The 21,367-nt window shown below is 41.4% G+C and overlaps 1 protein-coding gene across 1 annotated transcript in view; it reads left to right on the top strand.

Moving 5' to 3' along the window:
- The window catches only part of asah2 (N-acylsphingosine amidohydrolase 2), a 90,125-nt gene extending 69,745 nt beyond the window's left edge, over window positions 1–20,380 (top strand). The window contains exons 18-20 of the mRNA XM_072239727.1: window positions 3,682–3,741; window positions 7,227–7,315; window positions 19,905–20,380. Coding sequence (XP_072095828.1) covers window positions 3,682–3,741; window positions 7,227–7,315; window positions 19,905–20,088 — 333 coding nt within the window. The 3' untranslated portion in view covers window positions 20,089–20,380. The remainder of the gene's footprint in view (window positions 1–3,681; window positions 3,742–7,226; window positions 7,316–19,904) is intronic.
- The last annotated feature ends 987 nt before the right edge of the window (window positions 20,381–21,367 follow it).

The raw sequence follows: 21,367 nt of genomic DNA, 5'->3' as shown, positions 1-21,367 counted from the left end.
GAATTTGATGTCACTTTCATTGACCAGTTATACGGATTGGTTCCAGGTATGGCAGGTTGGCCACACAAAGAGAAATTGAATAGCCTTGGTTCTGTGTTCTTTAGAGATCAGAAGAATGAGGGGTAATTTCAATGAAACTTTTTTTTAAAAATTCACGGTGTGTATAAAGAGGAGATTTCCCTGGCTGAGGAGTTTTGTGCCACGAGCTCGGATAAGAGATAGGACAGTTCCGATTAGGTGAGAAATTCCTCTACACACAGGGTGGTGGATCCTTGCAATTCTCTGCTCTGGAGGGCTGTAGAGGCTCCATCACTGAATTCATTCAAAACAGAGACTAGTAACTTTCTGAATATTAGTGAAATTGAGATTTGGGATTAGTGAGAAAAATGGAATTGAAGCAAAAGATTGGGCACAATTTTGATGAATAGAAGAGCATGTGAGATGACCTACTCCTGCTCCTACTTAGTGTTTTCTAATTTATATGAGATTTAAACACCAGACATGTTTTTCTGCCATTCTATACCAAGACAATGAAAGGCAACATTAAGTATATCTCAGGTGGTGCATTTTACCTATCACATAATTCGGGATAGGCGTGTTTTCTTGAATTCAGGTGCTGCCTTGATTTGATCGAAGTCATGCATGCACAAATGAGCACTACGTCTTTAACACTGCTCCTTGCAGGACTCTTGGAGAAACACAGCCATATTGGTATAATGACATAAAGTTTAAATTGATGGACGAGTACCCTTGGGGCATGGAGTGAAAATCAGTGTTACGTTTAAACACTAAGTGGGGAAATTAAATTTAGTTAACTAAATAATTTGAATTTCCAAAAGAATTGAGTGAGCTGAAACAATTCTCTGGTCATAAAGTCCTGATGACCTAAGTGCCTTGTCATTGACTTGTTACTGTCTTCTGAAGTATCTTAGCAAAGCCTCTGAACTAAGGATCAAACTACGTGAACCATCTGGTATCAACAAAAACACTGAATGCGAAGGCAGCAGGTACATAGGAGCAACTATCTTAACAGTCTTCTTAAGTCATGGACTATACGGAACTGAGATTATCTCTGTACCCTTTTGTCATCGCTGGTTTAAATATTGGACCTCCCCTGTCCTCCATCAATATGAAAGTCCAGTGACTCACCATCATAGGGATAGGTAATGAAAATTGGAAACACTGACTTCACCTAGTGCATGCCAAAAGGGCATTGTTACAATAGTAATAAGGAATTTCAATATACATTGGGAAAATCAGGTTGATGCTGAATCCCAATAATTTCTAGAATGCCTACAAGATGGCTTTTTAGAGCAGCTCGTGGATGAGTCCACTAAGGGATCAGTTATTTTGGATTGGGCGTTGTGCTGGAATTGAATAGAGAGCTTAAGGTAAAGGAACCCTATAGGGAAGTGATTATACTATGATTGAATTCAGCCTGAAATTTGAGAAGGAGAAGCTAAAGTCAGATGTATCAGTATTACAGTAGTGCAAAGGGAATTACAGAGACAAGAGGAAGGAGTTGGTCAGAATTGACTGCACAGGAACACTGGCAGGGATGACAGCAGAGCAGCAATGACTGGAAGTTCTGGAAGCAATTCAGAAGGCACAGGATATGTATATCCCAAAGAGGAAGAAGTATTCTAAAGGCAAGATGACAGAACCATGGCTAAGAAGAGAAGTCAAAGCCAACATAAAAGCCAAAGAGAGGGTATATAATAAAGCAAAAATTATGTGGAAGTTAGAGGATTGGGAAGTTTTTAAAAACAAACAGAAGCCAACTAAAAAATCATTAAGTAGGTGAAGATGGAATAAAAAAGTAAGCTAGGCAATAATATTAAAGAGGAAACTGAAAGCTTCTTCAGATACATAAAGAGAGGCAAGAGTGGTTATCAGACCACTGGAAAGGTAGCAATGGGAGACATGAAAAATACAGACAAACTGAATAAGTTTTTTTGCATTAATCTTCACTGTAGAAGAGACTAGCAAGAGACTAGACTTTGCCAAAGAAATAGGCACATTTAGGTTGGAGGAACAGAATGAGTCACTAGATCATTTCAGAAGTCAGTTAAGATCTAACCACATAGCTTAGATATGGCCTCACTGCTAAATCTATAAGCAGCAACGATCAAGGAGTATCATGCTTACAAATGCTGGATACTTGTTTTAAACACCTGAATTTAAATTCTTCTACAGTAATGCAGGAATTTGCAATCCTGCGTGTAGACTAACTGCCAGTCGAGTAGCTTAACTGTGCTGCCACCATACTGTAAATGAAGCTTCAGCTCATTTAATTCAATCACTTTAACTTGGCTTCAGATAAAGTGGTAACATTCAAAAGTCAAGAAGTTATGTTGCAACTTTATAAAACTCTGGTTTTATAAGGCTCCATCTGGAGTAATGCATACAGTTCTGTTCGCCCCTCTATAGAAAAGATGTTGAGGCTTTGGAGAGGCAGCAGAAGAGGTTCACCAGGATGCTGCCTGGTTTAGAGAGCGTGTGCTATCATGAGAGGCTGGATAAACTTGGGTTGTTTTCTCTGGAGTGTCAGAGGCTGAGGGGAGATGTGATGGAGGTTTATAAGATTATGAGAGAAGTAGATAGAGTGGACAGATAGTACCTGTTCCCCAGGGTTGAAATATCTAATACTGGAGGGCATGCATGGAAGGTGAGTGGGGGATGACAAGGGTAAGATTTCTTACTCAGAGAATTGTGGATGCCTGGAACGCGCTGCCTGGTAGGGTGATAGAGGCAAATACATCGGAGGCTTTTACGGAACATTTGGATAAGCACACGGATATAATGAAGATGGAGCGAAATAGATATGGTGTAGGTAGGAGAGATTAGTATTTGGGTGTTTTTGATTTGTTTTTTAGCTGGTTCAGCACAACATTGGTTCAGCACTGGTTCAGCATAATGTCCTATAATAGAGGGCTATAGGTAAGCCTAGTAATTTCTAAGGTATGGACATGTTCAGCACAACTTTGTGGGTCGAGGGGCCTGTGTTGTGCTGTAGGTTTTCTATGTTCTATTGCAGACTGAATGGCCTGTTCCTGTGCTGTACTGTTCTATGTTCTAAAGTAATGCTGCATTGACTGACAATGAACAATCCTTTTTACTCTTCCATGCTTTGCCTTTTTAGCCCAGTGAATACACTCGCAGCTTTAAAAGGACAGCTTTGAGTAAGATCTGGTTTCTGTCTCATTTTCATGTCCTTGAATTCACAATCCAGTGATTTACCTGCTGAATTCAGGAACTCCTGGATTCCTCTAACCACACTGGGAAGAAAACTGCTATTGGTCACTGAGGCAGGCTTCTGCTTTAGAATTGGACCTGGGATTAGGATATCAGAAAGATGGTCTCAGGGCAGTTGTGTCAGATATGCTATCAGTTAAATAGTGACCATAAATCCATTAAAATAAGTAACATCCATTTGAATCCCATACCAGCTAACTTTCCACTGCAGCTCGGTACAAGTGACAGTTAAAAATCAACGCCAGATATTATGGATTTACATTATGGCAGCTCTTCATTTCGAGTTACAAATATGCTTACTTTATACTCCAAACCATATTCAAAGTGCTTTATAAAACCAGTATTTCTTTATGCAGTGATTAACTTTGATTGTATATGTCATGTGCAATTCCACATTTATATTATATTACATTATATTTGTCATAGGGAGATATCGCAGAAGTGACATTTATCAGTGGGAATCCCAGGAACTCAGTTGCTCTTTTGGTAAGTCATTCAACCAAATGGATATGCTCAGACTTTACAAGCCATATGTTTTTAGTGATTGTCAGACAAGGTGATTTTGGTCAGTTTTTGCCTGGTATCTTGTACTGTAGGCAGGTTTCAACTAGTACGGTTTCAGAATGGATGAAAAATGTACTTAGATCATAATGGCCACTTGGCTGACCAGACCTGTGAATGCCAAAGATTTATTCAGTCTAATCCACATTCCAACTGTCCCCATAGCCCTCTGATTTATTGCACCTAGAGTATATCTAAATACTTAACAATGCACTGGGTGTTTCTGTCCCTAAAGGCAACAGGATTGTAATTGTACCTCTTTTAAATATGTAAATTCCTGATGCTGTTGCCTTTAGGCATAAATCAAATCTCATCTTTCCCATAGCAATTAAAACCACTGGTAATAGCCTCTCTTAAGCAAAATAGGTTCTCCATATTTAGGTCCTTCATAATGGCAGAGTTAAATCTCCCCTCAGCCTCTCCTGTTTCAAAGGAAGTAACCACATCCAGCTAACATTACCTAGTCCTGGCAAACTCTTGGAAAAGCTCTTTCTGAGGCAATGGCATCCTTAATGTAATGTAGTAAGCTAAATTCTATATGGTACAATGGTACACGTACGTGTGTGTGTGTGTGTGTGTGTGTGTGTGTGTGTGTTTACAGTTCTGGCATAAAATTATTGTCTTCTTTTTCCCTGCTCATGGAATAATGCCCTGTTTTCTCCATTGCTAACTCTCCTATCTGCCTTGGGATCTGTGGCACACACTCCCAAGATCTTTGCATTCCTCCAACCTTTTACCTTTTGAGCTAGTTCTTCCCAGCCTGTCCCTCAGGGTCTCAGATGACCTGCTCCCACTCCAGTTCTGTAGGTTCAGGGGTAGCTAGTGGGTCCTACAGAGTCTACCAAAGGTTGGGCATATTCTGCTTGATAGAACAGAGGAGTGTGCAGTTTTGGGAACAGTTCATATTTTCCACTATTAATGCTGATTTTGCCCATTGTCATCCTGAATGCTGCTGGTCCATTTCGAACAGTTCTATTGTAGGGATTCCAAATATCTATCGGGGATGCTTATCATGACAAAGTCCCCTGCCTTCTTCTTAATATGTTGGTCAAAGAACTCAGAGGAGTGTCTGCTTCAGGAATCTGTATAATGGATGTAGCCTACCCATTACAGTTAACTGAAAGTAAGTTGGACCTCAGAGTTTGGTGTTGAGCTTGGAGAAGCGTGCTGACATAATTCCCCTTCCTTGCTGTAGGTAGTCCGTATCTGTGAATCGAACAGAAGAGTAGCGATCTGAGATTCTTAGTGGACCATGAGTTTTTCTGAGTTTAAGGTTTTTGTAATGCTGTTTTCCTCAGATGACCAAAGTCTTTGTCCTGAAGGAGATGATGAAGTTTCTGATCAATGTCTGATCTCATTGAGATATAGCTCCTGTGACATGAGCAGTCGGAGGAAGATTCTGAAGAACACTACGAATGTGACTGTGGTCCAGCCCCCTGCCCCTCTGCCCTCTGTCTCTGTGATGATAATGAATGTGCACTTTCAAGAGTGCTGAGCTTAAGTGAAGACTTCAAGCCCCATCTGATATAAGTATCTACGAGTACCCTCACTTTAGGGAGATTATACTGTGTCAATTTACACTTCAAGGGTTAATTCATAGAAGTATTGTGCTAGAGCATCAGGCACACCATAACCAAGCTCAGGAAAGGAGACCAACCTGCGGGGTAACAACAGTGGAGTCTATGCTGGGAAAATCATCACTGCTATCCCCCTCAATCATTTTCTCCCAGCGCCTCCCTCTAACTCACAGTCTAGATTCTGACCATTATGAAACACAATGGGCATAATCACTAACCTCAGCATAACCTTACTTTATCCCCTTACAAAAACTGCTGACCAGTCCACAGAAATTTGGCTTCCTTCTGTATCTCCTTCAGAATGGCATGCGTGCCCAGGTACTAACCATTGTGACCACCACAGACTCAATCTCCATGCAAGGCAGGTTCGAAGCAAGAGGCCGCACCACTTCCCAGCACTTTTCTCATCCCTTGGGCCAATGTTTCCAATAAACCTCCTGCTGGAGAGGAGCTAAGCTGCAGGACAAATGGGAATCTGTTCAACATACTTCTTGTTCAGATGTGTCCATGTGCTTTCAAAGGCTGAGTTACGAGTCAATATTAACCCACTTTACTGAAACAACTAAGAGAATGGACCTTACACTAAACATCCATTTAACAACCCATCTCAGCAGGGTATATCATCCACATCCTGAAACCCCACACCATCTATCCCCTCATCAATAAAGAACCATGATCCAACCCTGGAAAAAAAGTATAGAATTATATATCGATCTGACAGACCATTCAGTTAACTTAACCATTCAAGCAGAAAGGGCTACGTTATCCCTGCCATAACTTTCCACTTGTTAACTAGTTTGCCTGCATTGCTCTGTTTAGAAATCCATTCTACATCTTTCTGAGTTATTTTAACCATGAGCATGGCTATAAAACATATCATGATGAATGGATGTGTCATTGTACCAGCTTTCTTCTGCTTAGACTTCAATGGCACAGTGCAACCTTGTGCGTTCACCAACAGTAAAATGGGATAGTTATTATTATACCCAGGCATTAGCACTAAATCATTGAACAGTATCTTGCAATCAGGTGTTGGCGCGTGGCCAAGAGGTTAAGGCAGTCGTCTAGTGACTTGAGGGCTGCTGGTTCGAGCCTTGGCTGAGGCAGCATGTGTGTCCTTGAGCAAGGCATTTAACCACACTTTGCTCTGCCACGACCCCAGTGCCAGGCTGTATGGGTCCTAACTGCCCTTTCCTTGGACAACATTGGTGGCGTGGAGAGGGGAGACTTGCAACATGGACAACTGCTGGTCTTCCATACAACCTTGCCCAGGCCTGCGCCCTGGAAACCTTCCAAGGTGCAAATCCATGGTCTCATGAGACTAACGGATGCCTATAAAGGTAACCAGAAAGTTTGTACAGCTTATAAGGCCAAAGTCAAACTGTGCTTGATGGTGGAATGAAACTCCAGGCAGATACACATGGACAGACCTATGGGTTTAGACCATAAGCATTGATTGTTCCGTTAATGCTATCATTGTTTTAAGGATTGTTTCTGCTAGCCATCGTTGTTTTGGGATAGAAAGTTCCCAAACAAACCAGTTACAAAGACATCAACTTTGTGTGTTAGCTAGATTTGTAAAAGTGTATAAACTTCCTTTATTGACTAAATTAGCAACTTCTATCAAGAGCTGGTCTAGGCTTCTTCAACATTTTGTGTATTAGCTGATCAGACACCAGTTGCTGCATGATCTCCAATCATGGGCTGGAGATGATCTAGAATGTCAACATGAATGATTTGGATTCCACTGTCATTTAGATTTAACATCAAACTGATTCCGAAACTTTTTTAAAATATTTTTTTCATATTTATGTTATGTTACATCTCTTTTAGGCTGGAGGAACATTTCTAACCGTCGAGAGATATGACAATGTGACTGATGATTGGGTTGTGATGTATAACGATGCTTCCTGGGACACCAGGTAAGTCTTTTTATCATTTGTTATTACTGGCATCCAGGCTGTCACTAGACTTAGATATTTTGACACATTATCCAAAGATTTCCACATAGTTGTAGAGATTTGAGTAAAAAAAAAGCCTTTAAAGAAAGAACGAAAGTTTAAAATACTCGAAATGTATAGTAGGTTGAGTAGCATACCCAGAAGCTGGGTTACCTTCAGGTCAAGGAGTGGTCATGAATGGGATAAAACATACATTTACACTCAGTGGCCACTTTGGAACTCAGTGGAACTTGGTGTGGTTCAGTACAGCTGTAGCTTATCCACTGCAAAGTTCAAATTGTTGTGCATTCAGTGCTGTTCTTCTGCAAACCACTGTTGTAACATGGGGTTATTTGAGTTACTGTCACCTTCCTGTCAGCTTGAACCAGTCTGGCAATTCTCCTCTGACCTCCCTCATTAATGAGGCGTTTTCACCCTCAGAACTGCTACTCACTTTTTTTTCACACCATTCTCTGTAAATTCTAGAGACTGTTGTGCATGAAAATCCCAGGTTTCAGCAGTTTCTGAGATACTTGAACCACCTCACCTGGCACCAACTATCATTCCACGGTCAGTCACTTGGATCACATTTCTTCTCTGTTTGGTCTGAACAATGAATGAACCTCTTGAACCAAGTCTGCATGCTTTTATGCATTGAGTTGCTACCAGGTAATTGGCTGGTTAGAGACTTGCATTAGCAAGCAGGTGTACTTAATGAAGTCGCCACTGAGTTTAGCTGAGGACAGTTGAGGGGCAAGAGGATTTTGGAGAAGAGGGAAGATTGTAATAGCAGGTCTCCAGTAGATCGGAATACCAAGCCAATCAATTGACGAAGTGATGATGGTGTATTGAAAAAGATCTGCCTTGAAGCCCAATGCATTAATCAAGCTTTAAATAAAGATTATCTACACTGGAACATCCCATTCTTTGATGCCACAAAAAGTCCTGGTCGTCATTGTTCAACCTCCTGCAGCATGAGGGTAAGCCCAAATTACTAGTTTATCCATGGGTATGGGACCACAAGTACTCACTCACTTCTGTGCGATCGCATGCCTTTAGGTTTTCATCCATGGGTGTGAGATGCTATGTATCTAGTTCCTCATCCAGAGCATTGGGATCCAAAGTCTCTTGTTCTCTTTCATGCTGTGGAATCCTCATCTGAGGGTGTTGTATGGGATCCCAAATGTTTAGATCTTTATCCACAGGAGTGGGATCTTAATCCACTATTCCTTCCCAAGAGCGTGGGATCCCAATTCACTAGCTGCTCATCCTCGTATGTGGACTCTCAATCCAGCTGATCTTTTCATTCTTAAATATGGAACCTCAAATCTCTAGTTTCTCATCCATGGGTGTGGATGATTCACCAGTTCCTAAACCATGGGAGTAAATGCCAAGACCCAGCCTGCACCATTAGCTAAACAAATATCCTAATTTCTCCTGAGGCTTCCATGAGATGCCAATCTTGTGAATCACTGCACTAAAAGTTTCAATAGAAAGTCAGATTGGTCCTTGTAATCTTATTCATCCATTCCCATTTTGTTCTGCTCTTCCTCACATTCTTCCTTCTCCTGGTGTTCTGACCAGTATTGATTACAGGCTCGCTCACAATCATTCTGTCCTGTCCTCCATCAGTGGACATGCTGGTGCTATGATTTACATGAGTCATTGCAGGCCAATGTAGATACTTAATGTGAAGTAAATCCTTCAAGTCTATCTCAGGTGCTGCTCCCTGCCTGTGAATTATCTTCCCAGCTCTGAGATGGAAGTTCACAACCTGATTCTACATCAGCAGCAGAATTATTAAGCTTTGTGCCCCTTGGGCTTTCAAGATAATTTATCTATTAACCTGAATGGTTATTTGTCAAAAAGTTTGAGCTGTCATTCAACAATCAAGTTTCTGGGGTGAGAATTGAATATTTTCACAAGTCTAAGACTGAATCTGCATCAGGCAAAGGAAGGACCAGTTGAAAGCTAACTTGCGCTGCAAAGCAACTGACCACGTAGTTCACCTTTGATGAACCCACAGTTCATGCCTCTGTGTATCCGAACGTGGAAGAGTTTGCTTACAGCAACTCCTGTTTGTTAATGTTTGAATAGCTGTTCTACTGCAAGCCTGAAAGTCATTACCTGCCTGGTTGATTGTCAAATAGTATAAAACTGACAATGAGCAATGGACACGTTAATGGTGGTTTAGATCTTGTAAATGTTAAGGGAGATTTCCACCAGATTATTACTTACAGGTCTGACTCTCTATGATCTGAGATATTCCTTATATTGTTGCTGAACTACATTTTTTTCTAGAGCTTATGAGATCCAGAAATGATTGGATGAGACAGAGAGCAAGTCAAGAGTTTCAGTCCTTTTCACTTTGCTGATTTATTTTGCTCATATCAACCAATTGTCTTGCTTGTAACTTTCAAAACAGAACTGATGCAAAATGTCTTTAGGTGCATGTCTGTGAGGAAAATAATTAATCCCTAGCCCCCATCAGGTATTCAGTTAAACCAACTGGCAACTTCAGATAACAGCAACTTTTCATTAAGAGATCAAATATATATAATTCCAAGCAGAAACAACTTTTCCTGTGCCAGTCACTTGTACTTTGAATCCGTCCGAACACAAAAATAAGCCAGTGCGTCTTCTTATTGATTGGTTTCGAAACCAGTTTACTTGTAATAATAGACAATTCCCACAATCTATCGAACACTCAACAATGCTACCTCCAATGTGCAAGCAGCTCTACTCCAGTCTAAGCATTGCTTTGTTATTTTGTTAAGATTTCATTCGATTCATGCAGTATTGCAACAACTGCAACCCGATCTGTCAGATCAGGACATTTGCATAAAAGTATTTCTTTTGGATCTCAGAATTTGCCATCAAGCAAAATATCCACAGGGATTATTTGCAAAATAGTTTCACAATCAACTCTGACCAACAATACATAATTCTACCTGTGTAATTGTCACCTGGAGGTTGGATACCTGTCTGAAGTAGTTCAGGTTTAATGGTTTTCAATCCCCAGTTAAATCAGCCTGCATTGGCACCATGGGAAATGCTTTTCCCAAACTATCCACATCCCAGTGCACTTTCTAAAAGCCTTTCTTCACTTCCATGTACCTCCTAGCTAAGTTCATATGTTGAACACCAACTTATTTCTATTTCAACTTAACTTTTGTGCAAGGTGAGTAAAGAGAAGTAAAATAACAAGTGTTAGAAAGATCTCCACTGTGTTAGAAGTATTGGAAAGAATTTTACTGTGAATACCTGCTAGAAAATAGTAATATATACATACTTTGAACTTTGACCTTTGAGCTGCGACAATGTGTAATGTGTTGATGTTAAAAGGATATAAAACACAAACACTTGATTGGCTATTCAAGAATTAAAGCTTTCTTTTGAAACTTCATGAATAGTTGTTTCTAGAGGGCTCTCAAATATCTACGGCCTTTGGTTTTTGAGCACATACAATGGTTTCAGGTACCCCTTGGTACCCCTGAAGAACCAGCCATCAATCTGATCACCTTCTTCAAAGAGCTTCGTCCCATTGGCATGGTTTGGGATGAAAACATTCTGTACAGAATATTTGAATAATATTCTAGGGGTGTGACCTATTGACTACACCCTGATGGAAAAATAATCCTTTCATTTTTCAATTTATTATCCAAATGTTTGCAGATCCTTAATAGTCCCTTTTACTTTGGGTAACCCTATTTTTCAAAAAGGTGCTGCTGTCAGAACAGTCTGTAGTGAAGTAGATAGACTTGTTATAAGGGGAGAAGATGAGTGAACTAGGGCTTTTCTATTGGAGTGATGAAAGATGAGAGGCAACGTCACTGAGATGTACAAGATGGTAAGAGGCATAGATCGAGTGAGTATCCCCCTGAACAAAAATAGCTCAGCAAGGACCTGGACCCATTGCAATTTGCCTATAGCCACAGTAGGTCAACGGCAGATGCAATCTCAATGGCTCTCCACACGGCTTTAGACCACCTGGACAACACAAACACCTACGTCAGGATGCTGTTCATCGACCATAGCTCAGCATTTAATACCATCATTTCCACAATCCTGATTGAGAAGTTGCAGAACCTGGGCCTCTGTACCTCCATCTGCAATTGGATCCTTGACTTCCTAACTGGAAGGCCACAGCCTGTGCAGATTGGTGATAACATCTCCTCCTTGCTGAAGATCAACACTGGCGCACCTCAGGGGTGTGTGCTTAGCCCACTGCTCTACTCTCTGTATACACATGACTGTGTGGCTAAGCATAGCTCAAATACCATCTACAAATTTGCTGACGATACAGCCATTGTTGGTAGAATCTCAGGTGGTGACGAGAGGGCATACAGGTATGAGATATACCAACTTGTGGAATGGTGCTGCAACAACATCCTGGCACTCAACGTCAGAAAGACGAAAGAGCTGATTGCAGACTTCAGGAAGGGTAAGATGAAGGAACACATACCAATCCTCAAGGAGGGATCAAAAGTGGAGAGAGTGAGCAGCTTCAAGTTCCTAGGTGTCAAGATCTCTGAGGATCTAACCTGGTCCCAACATATCAATGTAGTTAAAAAGAAGGCAAGACAGCGGCTATAATTTATTAGGGGTTTGAAGAGATTTGGCATATCAACAAATACACTCGAAAACTTCTACAGTTTTTACTGTGGAGAGCATTCTGACAGGCTGCATCACTATCAGAATGGAGAGGCTACTGCACAGGACTGAAAGAAGCTGCAGAAAGATGTTAATCTAGTCAGCTCCATCTTGGGCAATTGCCTACAAAATATCCAGGACATCTTCAGGAAGCAGTGTCTCAGAAAGGCAGCGTCCATTATTAAGGACCTCCAGCACCCAGGGCATGCCCTTTTCTCACTGTTACCATCAGGTAGGAGATACAGAAGCCTGAAGGTACACACTCAGCGATTCAAGAACAGCTTCATCCCCTCTGCCACCCAATTCCTGAAATTTTTACAAAAATACTGTATTTCTGTTTTTGCACGTTTTTAAAATCTATTCAATATATGTAATTAATTTATTTGTTTTGTTTTTTTATTTTTTTTTCTCTCTGCTAGATTATGTATTGCATTGAACTGCTGCTGCTTAGTTAACAAATTTCACGTCACATGCCTGTGATAATCAGCCTGATTCTGATTCTGACATAATTTTAAGATGATTGGAGGAGAGTATGGGGGATGCCAGGCGAAGTTTTTTTTATGGGTACATGGAATGCAATGCCAGGAGTGGCAGTAGAAGCAGATGCATTAGGGATATTTAAGAAACTCTTAAATATGCACGTGGATAACAGAAAAATAGAGGGCTATGTAGGAGGGAAGGGTTATATTGATCTTAGAGTGGGTTAAAAGATCGACACAACATTGTGTGCCAAATGGCCTGCCCTGTGCTGTAATGTTTTACGTTCTACAATTCAGCCGCATTTCCCCACCTGTGTGTTAGTGTTCACTCGGTACTGCAGATGGGTTGCTTCTGCTCCACTTGTGGTTTTTGAGGCCGATGTGGAGGACATAGATTGTACCACTCATGGGCAGGAAGTGCTTGCAGAGGCAAGTTTGGTAGCTGTGCAAACATTCAACCATATCCACTGCTCCTGATCCTTGAAGATAGTAATCAGTGATTGCTCTTTCACCATGTTCAGCGGTTATAGGATTCCCAGCAGTTGGTGGAAGTTGCACATTTCCAAAGGAGGCTTTGAGTGAATCTTTGGACCTTACCCTGTATCTGAATGGCAATCTGTTGCTATGACAGACCTTGGGATAAAGTGTTTAGGGATCTGACACTTCATGGCCTATTCTCTTAAAGGGTCAATTCCAAGGATTTAAACCATAAGACAGAAGCAGAATTAGGACATTCGGCCCATCGAGTCTATTCCACCATTCCATCATGGCTGATTTATTGTCCATCTGAACCCCATTCTCCTGCCTTCTCCCCGTAACCTTTGACACCCTGACTAACCAAGAGCCTATCAACTTCCACTTTAAATGTAGCCAATGATTTGGCCCCCTATGCCATCTGTGGCAATGATTTCCACAGATTCACCACCCTTTGGCTAAAGAAATTTCCCCTCATCTCTGTTCTAAAGTGATGTCCTTCTATTCTGAGACTGTGCCCTCTGGTCCTAGACTTGCCACTAAAGGAAACATCCTCTCCATGTCCACTTCAATCTTTGATAAGTTTCAACGAGATCCCCCCTCGTTCTTCTAAACTCCAGTGAGTACTCCAGAGCCATCAGATGGTTTCTCATATACAGTGCATCTAATTGATTGAAAGCTTTGGCTGAATACATTTTGCTGCCTCTGAATGAATAACACAGATGATGTGCGTCCCCTGATTTGGGGCAGAACCGTTTTTATATGCATCCACATTTTATTCACACAACTGTTATTATATCAGACATAACGAGGGTGAGAGAAAAGCTAAATATTTTCAAGTTTGAATGGTGTGCTATTTGTTGAGGAAGTGCTTACAAACCATTTTTTAAATGTGTAAAACGTGTTAAGTGATAGCGTGGACGTGACTGTTTCCTGTTGAAGCCACTTGATGAATGTCAGTTGGCCAGTCCCTGGGTTATGGCAGGGGTTCACTTCCTGAGAATAGTTTGTTCTTAGAAATGAGTACAAATAACATGTGGGAGAGTATCACAGACGCAGTTGAGTGGGAGAGTGAGGAGGGAGCTGGGACTCACTAACTCAGTGAACGAGTGTGTCAGTCTCTGCTGCTCTGCGTTGCTTGACCCAGCCCCGGATTGTGGGTGGCAGGAAGAGAAGAGACACAGAAATGCCCCATTCCCACCCGGTAGGAGATGCCTCCAGCCCCTCCATTTTGCCAACCTCCCCTATGCTTATTTGAGTGTATTAGGGTTCGTATCCAGGGGAGGACGTGTGCTGGAGGTTTGAGGGTGGGGTAAGGTCCTACTCTGGACATGGGCTTTGGGGCAGGATTCATGTGTACATAAAAGGAGAGCCATCATCTTGCACCTGTGTCTGTGGCAAGTTGCTCCTGCCAAGAGTTCTTATTCATTTAGCTACAAAGTTCAAAGTAAATGTATTATCAAAGTATGTGTATACTACCCCGGGAATCATTTTCTTGCAGACATCCACAGCAGAACAAAGAAATACAAGGGAATCAATGAAAATCTACACATAAACAAAGATGAACAAACAACCAATATTCAATTGATCATTTGGAGATCCAGCACAGTAAAAGGCCCTGCTGGTCCAACAAGTCCACACCATCCAATTACACCCTTGTGACTAATTAACCTCCTAAACCTTAAGTCTTTGGAATGAGGGAGGAAACCAAAGCGCCAGGAGAAAACCCACAGGGACATGGGGAGAACATTTAACTCCTCACAGACAATGGTGGGAATTGAACTTAGGTCGCTGCGCAGTAATAGTGTTGTGCTAACGCTACATTACTGTGCCATCCCACTAAGTTTCTAAAGCTTGATGGAGCCAAGGGCAGATCCTTGTGGAACACCAGATGAAACCTGCCAAATTAGTTTCATAAAAAGTCGGGGAGTGGAAAAGGTAAAAGGCTGAAGAAGAAGGAAACTGATAGGAGAAGAGATCCACCTATTACCTCCCAGCTCTCACTTAGTCTCCCCTTCCCCACACACCCACCTTCTTCACCTAGTTTCACTTTTCATCCGCCAGCTTGTGTTCTTTCTCCTTCCCCCACCTTCTTATTCTGAGTTTCGACTCCTTCGTTTCCACTCCCAATGAAGGGTCTCAGCCTTTTTAAAAATATTTTAAAGTATTTATTATTTTCAAATTCTTTTTGTTATTTTAATACAATGTTTTCCCCCCCATTGTCCTTGATCATCAAGAAAAGAGAGAAGCAGTGGGAAATAACTTTAGGTAGCGCACTCTCTCAGAAGTCAAAGAGTGGGCTCTGCACCTCCACTGCCTGTGGTACTCAGAGACCAATCCTTTTTGAAAGTCACAGCTGTGAACCTTTATGAATAATGGGAGACAAGATTGTGAGATGTAAGTGACCCAGAGAAAGACAATGATATATACAGGTGCAAGCTGTATGCTTTGGGCCTTTAGAACTTATATAGGGCTTACATCAATTGGGTTAATATGAGATTTACAAATACACTGAAAAAGTTAACTGAAATTGAGAAACTGCAGTCCAGCTGCCCTGTAGAAGCTTACTTGCTTAATCCAGTTCAATGACCTTTCACAGTGTTCCTTTGATTGGTTCAGAGGTCTGTGACAGACTTTCATCCTGCTGAATATTAACAGAGCCCTGCCGATGTTTGTTCTGCGATTGAAAACTTCATAATCTGTTCCTGATAACAATGCTATCATATGTGTTTGCAGAGGATATCAGGAGATTATCACTGTTCAAAACATTCTCTGCATGGAGGGAAAGAGCAATGTGAAATAGCTCCCAAAGCCTGAAATGATTTAAAACCAGAATGAAGTATGTTGGAAAATGCAAGCTCATCTGTGAGTGAATTGCGGTACAGTTCTAATATATTGATGTAGTGGAGAGGAAGTGGGTATTGGTAAATGGACATAAGGTGTTCTAAGAGCAAATGGATTGAAATGGATTGAAACCAGCTGAACTGACGATGAATTGTAGAAGGACAAGAGTAAAACCCAAATGTAGGAAAATATTCAACTTTGTCATGCAGTAAATGGAAAGAGAAGCAGTTAACATTTTGTTTTGATGATCTTTCACCAGATGAGATAATAAAAGGATAACTATTAACAACCTGAAACGCTGATGCTTTTCTCTCTTCCCAGATACTGTCTGACCTGCTGCGTATTTCTAGTATTCTCTACTTTTAATTTTGGATTGCTAACATTTTGCTTCTTTATGCAAGAACAGGATTTATTCTGTTACTTACCCAAAGCTACAGTTCAGAGATCGTTGCACTTCAGCTGTGGTGTGAAAAGTCTGTGCGAACGATATTGGTTCAGACCCTAGTGTTCCAGGTCTCCCCTGGAATCTTCAAAGATTGACCTAACAGACTCTAGTATGACTACAAACAACAGGAATTCTGCAGATGCTGGAAATTCAAGCAACACACATCAAAGTTGCTGGTGAACACAGCAGGCCAGGCAGCATCTGTAGGAAGAGGTGCAGTCGACATTTCAGGCCGAGACCCTTCGTTAGGACGAAGGGTCTCGGCCTGAAACGTCGACTGCACCTCTTCCTACAGATGCTGCCTGGCCTAGTATGACTATGTAGGTTTGGAAATCATGAACCTGATCCAAAAAAAAATCACCTTACAGTTTCTATTTCTTAGCTATAAAAGTATTGATGACAAGGCTAAAAAGAAAAGTGATAAGCAGTCAAAGTCATCTTTAGGAGTAATGAAGAGACTGGTTATTATCTAGTTGATGTGAAGACGATTATGCAACAAGGCAGTCAAGTGAGGATTGGGGGTGGGACAGTTAAAGATTGGACAACTTGTGATGAAGCTTTTAAAAATACATCCACCCTGGGGTTAGAAACATGATTGCTGATTTTCAAGTCAGAAAATGGCCTTTAAAGACAATTATGCAGTGCAAACCAAAGATGCACCTTTGCTAAATCCCTCCTGTGAATGAGACTGTCTGAGGTTTCATATAATTTGCTAAGGGCTCTAACTTCAAAGTGGTCTTCGGTCTCTCCAAATTTAATTTGCAGTGTCATTGTCAACTGCTTTCAATTCTCTGTGCATTAAGCATATGAGAATAGGGATGTTATATTGTTTCATTAAAGAAACTACGCTTCTGAGGGTGCTGGGAGAATGCTTTTCCTGGATTCGGGATCTGAAACTTGGGGAGGGAAGCAATAGTCTCATAGTGACAAATTGGACAGTTTAACACCGAGATAAATCTTTAGTCATTGGAGGGTTGTGAATTTTTGGACTTCCCTACCCCAATGAACATTTGAGGCTGAGTCATTAAATATATTCAACACCTAGATGCATACAGCCCAGTACATCACAGGCAAAGCTCTTCCCCATCATTGAGATCACTTGCAAGGAGCACTGGAAAAAGCAACATCCATCATCAAAGACCCCTACCATCAAGGCCAAGCTTCTTCTCCCTGCTGCCATTGGGAAGGAGGATCAGGAGCCTTATCTGTGTGAATTCCTGAAGATGCCTCATACTTTGATGGTCAAACTGAGCATAAAAGGCACTGAGCACATCTGGGAGTGAAACCTTGTTGTCATCAATGACGTTTGGTTTTTTTGTAGGTGATAATAGCACTCAAGCCCTGCCACAACGGTCAAACATCGTTCAGTGATTCAAGTTTGGTCTGAATTGCCACTCTGCATGGGAGATGGCTTTCCACAGATTGTATCTCAATCTCGTCTGTTTTACTCTTTCGCCAGACTGATCTGGTCCTCAGCAGATTGCAGATCTCATGGTTCATCCAGGACTTCCAGTTGCAGAACCACCCTGAATGATTTTGTGGGGACACACGCCTTTACGACTGTTTTTATGAATTCCGTGGAAACCGTGATGTATTGGTTCAGATCTTCTGAGTCCTTGAATATGGTCCAGACCACTGACTCAAAGCAATCCCGTAACTGCTCCTCTGTCTCCTACAACCACCTCTTTGTTGTCCTTACCTCTGGAGCCTTGCTCTGTACTCTCTGCCTGTATGCAGATATCCTGAAATGCAGTATAGGGATCAAACAGTTGGGATTCCTTGTGGAAATTAACAATGATTGAGTGTGTTGGGACCCCTGGTGCTGCAGGTGATATGGTGATAATAATTGGACAGAGATTTCTTCAAACAAGCCTGATTGAAGTCCTCAACAATGATCTGAAAGTGTCAGGCTAGGCTATTTCTTGTTTGCTAAAGAGGACATTCCATATCTTCGCAAACACGAGGATTTCTGCAGATGCTGGAATTTCAAGCAACACACATAAAAGTTGCTGGTGAACACAGCAGGCCAGGCAGCATCTCTAGGAAGAGGTACAGTCGACGTTTCGGGCCGAGACCCTTCGTCAGGACTAACTGAAAGAAGAGCTAGTAAGAGATTTGAAAGTGGGAGGGGGAGGGGGAGATCCGAAATGATAGGAGAAGACAGAAGGGGGAGGGATGGAGCCAAGAGCTGGACAGGTGATTGGCAAAAGGGATATGAGAGGATCATGGGACAGGAGGCCAAGGGAGAAAGAAAAGGGGGAGGGGGGGAAAAGCCCAGAGGGTGGGCAAGGGGTATAGTCAGAGGGACAGAGGGAGAAAAAGGAGAGAGAAAAAGACTGTGTGTATATAAATAAATAATGGATGGGGTACGGGGGGGGGGGCATTAGCAGAAGTTTGAGAAGTCAATGTTCATGCCATCAGGTTGGAGGCTACCCAGACGGAATATAAGGTGTTGTTCCTCCAACCTGAGTGTGGCTTCATCTTTTCAGTAGAGGAGGCCGTGGATAGACCTATCAGAATGGAAATAGGACTTTTTTTCTCTCTCCTTTTTCTCCCTCTGTCCCTCTCACTACACCCCTTGCCCATCCTCTGGGCTTTTTCCCCTCCTCCCCCTTTTCTTTCTCCCTAGGCCTCCTGTCCCATGATCCTCTCATATCTCTTTTGCCAATCAACTGTCCAGCTCTTGGCTCCATCCCTCCCCCTCCTGTCTTCTCCTATCATTTCGGATCTCCCCCTCCCCCTCCCACTTTCAAATCTCTTACTAGCTCTTCTTTCAGTTAGTCCTGATGAAGGGTCTCGGCTCAAAACGTCGTCTGTACTTTCAGTATCTTGATTCATGTTTAACATAGGTCTTTGGTGGTAGGTAAAGTGTGGTGAGGATCATGGAAGAGAGGTCTCTTGATAAGTAGAATGGTCAGCACTTAGTCATTAGATGCTCCAGGTCGGGGGAACAGAAGTGTGTCAACACCATTGCATCTGAGCACCACAAAGGGCTAATCATGAAACATAGACCCCCACTTTTTGCCTCCTCTGAATCAGCAGTCCAGTCCATCACATGTATCGAGAAGTCCTCCAGTCTGTTTGCCAAACGCAGCATGTCTTCAGTTAGCTATGTCTCTGTAAAACACAGCAAAACATAGCCTCATAGCAATCCCTCATTTCCCTCCAATACAGCAATTAGGTTCTCAGTCTTGTTCTCCAGTGACTACAAATTTTATAATAAGATACTGGGTATCCTTCGTAGTCCTGACAAAGGGTCTTGGCCCGAAACGTCGATTGTACCTCTTCCTAGAGATGCTGCCTGGCCTGCTGCGTTCACCGGCAACTTTTATGTATATTTCTTTGTTTTCTGTGAATGTCTACAAGAAAATCAATCTCAAGGTATTATATAGTGACATACAGATAATTTTATAATAACTTTACTTTGAATTTTAAGATATTTAAAATGCATGGGAAATCAAGATTTATGGTGTTCATGGAAGAGTCAAGGCCAGATTGTGATCCTGGTGAATGGTGCAGCAGGTTCAAGGAGCCATGTGCAAATGTTGATCAAGACTAATCAGTAGCCCGTGTCACTTGGAGAGGGATAATAATGAAGGATTCTCTCAGTTGATGGCATTAATTGGAGGAATTGATTATGTCTGCATTTTCTAATTGATGTTTGTTTTGTTTTCAGGTTGTACTGGAACAAAGGACTTAAAGGCCACAGCAATGTCACAGTGGCCTGGCATATCCCATACTCTGTGGAGCTTGGAATATACAAAATAAGTCATTATGGTCATTTTAAGACTGTTAAACTGCTGAAACCAGTCTTCCATCCTTACTCAGGTTTCTCTTCTCCCTTCCAAGTGAAGAAGTGAAGTTCCCAAATCAGAATGTCATGTTTCTGTTGTACAATTTGAAAATTGCAGCAGAGTTTTTATTCAAATTCCTGTTTCGAATGGGGGAAGGCAGGGAAATTAAAACTACTTCACTAATTTGCCATGGCTGAGATTATTCCTGACATCAAAATAATCTTTTGGGACTCTAATGTCACAAAAGAATTGTGAGTTCTGTAAATCATGAGGGATTTCACAAAAATACTTAATTTCCTCGCACCACATATCCAGACTGTAAAATTAATAAAATGATCTCTGACAAAACTTTAAAAAACTTTGCCAATGTGTTGATTTTGTAAAGATTTTGATGAGAACTGTGTGGTCTGTAAAACACTTGATATTGTGCCTAACATAAACAAGTCATCATCTGAAAGTATCCTTAAGAATATTAGGAATAAATAAATAATATTTTTGGAGTAGTTTTGAGAGCAAATGAAATAAGTTAGCTTCATTAACTAGTTTTTGATCCGGGTTATCTAATTCACAATACGTTATTAGGAATTTGCTGTATTATTTTATCATTCAGTTCTTCTAGCAATAGCTGGCTGGTGGTGTAGTGGCATCCGCGCCAGACTTCGGAGCAAAGGCTCCTGAGTTTGAACCCAGCTGGCTCCCCAGGCACGCTTTCCATCTGTGCTGGGTTGAGTGTCGAGCTAGCAACTCGACCTCGTAAAAAAGAAATTGCCTGCTACAGAAACATCAACAGCAAAAAGTTGATGGCCTACGCTTTCTCGTGAGTTTAAAAGGCAATTTCCTTTTTTCCTTTTCTTCTAGCAATATTACACAGGAGTTTGTTCTTTCCTTCTAAACCGTAAGAGTCTTGATGAATTAAAGTTCATTGATGAACTTATTGTGAAAGCTATTAAAATTGGCTTTACTATTACAGGCATGAATTCTTGATAAACAACTTCACTACTCCAGATTAAATGAAGATTGACGCTGAAAGATGGAGATATCCCTGAAGAGAGCAAATAAATTTGTTATGTGTAAAATTTCAAAGCTGCACATATTCTTTCTGAATTGTGAAATCAAAGAGATTTAAATTGAAGTGTAGCCTGCTAACAAATAACCCTTGTTTTTAGATTAACGGAGGAATGCAAAAACAAAGGTGCTGATAAAATACTAGTTGATAGCACTTTATTTCCACAAACTGGCTTGTATAGTGATGCCACTGGCCTTGCCAGCACTTCTCAAGAATGCCTCGTCCCGTAACTGTCATTCTGGATTAATTGCCTGGCCATTTCTTTCTACTGATCAATAC

The sequence above is a fragment of the Mobula birostris genome, chromosome 21 (genome assembly GCF_030028105.1).
Source record: "Mobula birostris isolate sMobBir1 chromosome 21, sMobBir1.hap1, whole genome shotgun sequence".
Taxonomy (NCBI): Eukaryota; Metazoa; Chordata; class Chondrichthyes; order Myliobatiformes; family Myliobatidae; genus Mobula; species Mobula birostris.
The sequence above is the reverse complement of the archived record's forward strand: the minus strand, read 5'-3'. Positions and strand labels throughout refer to the sequence as shown.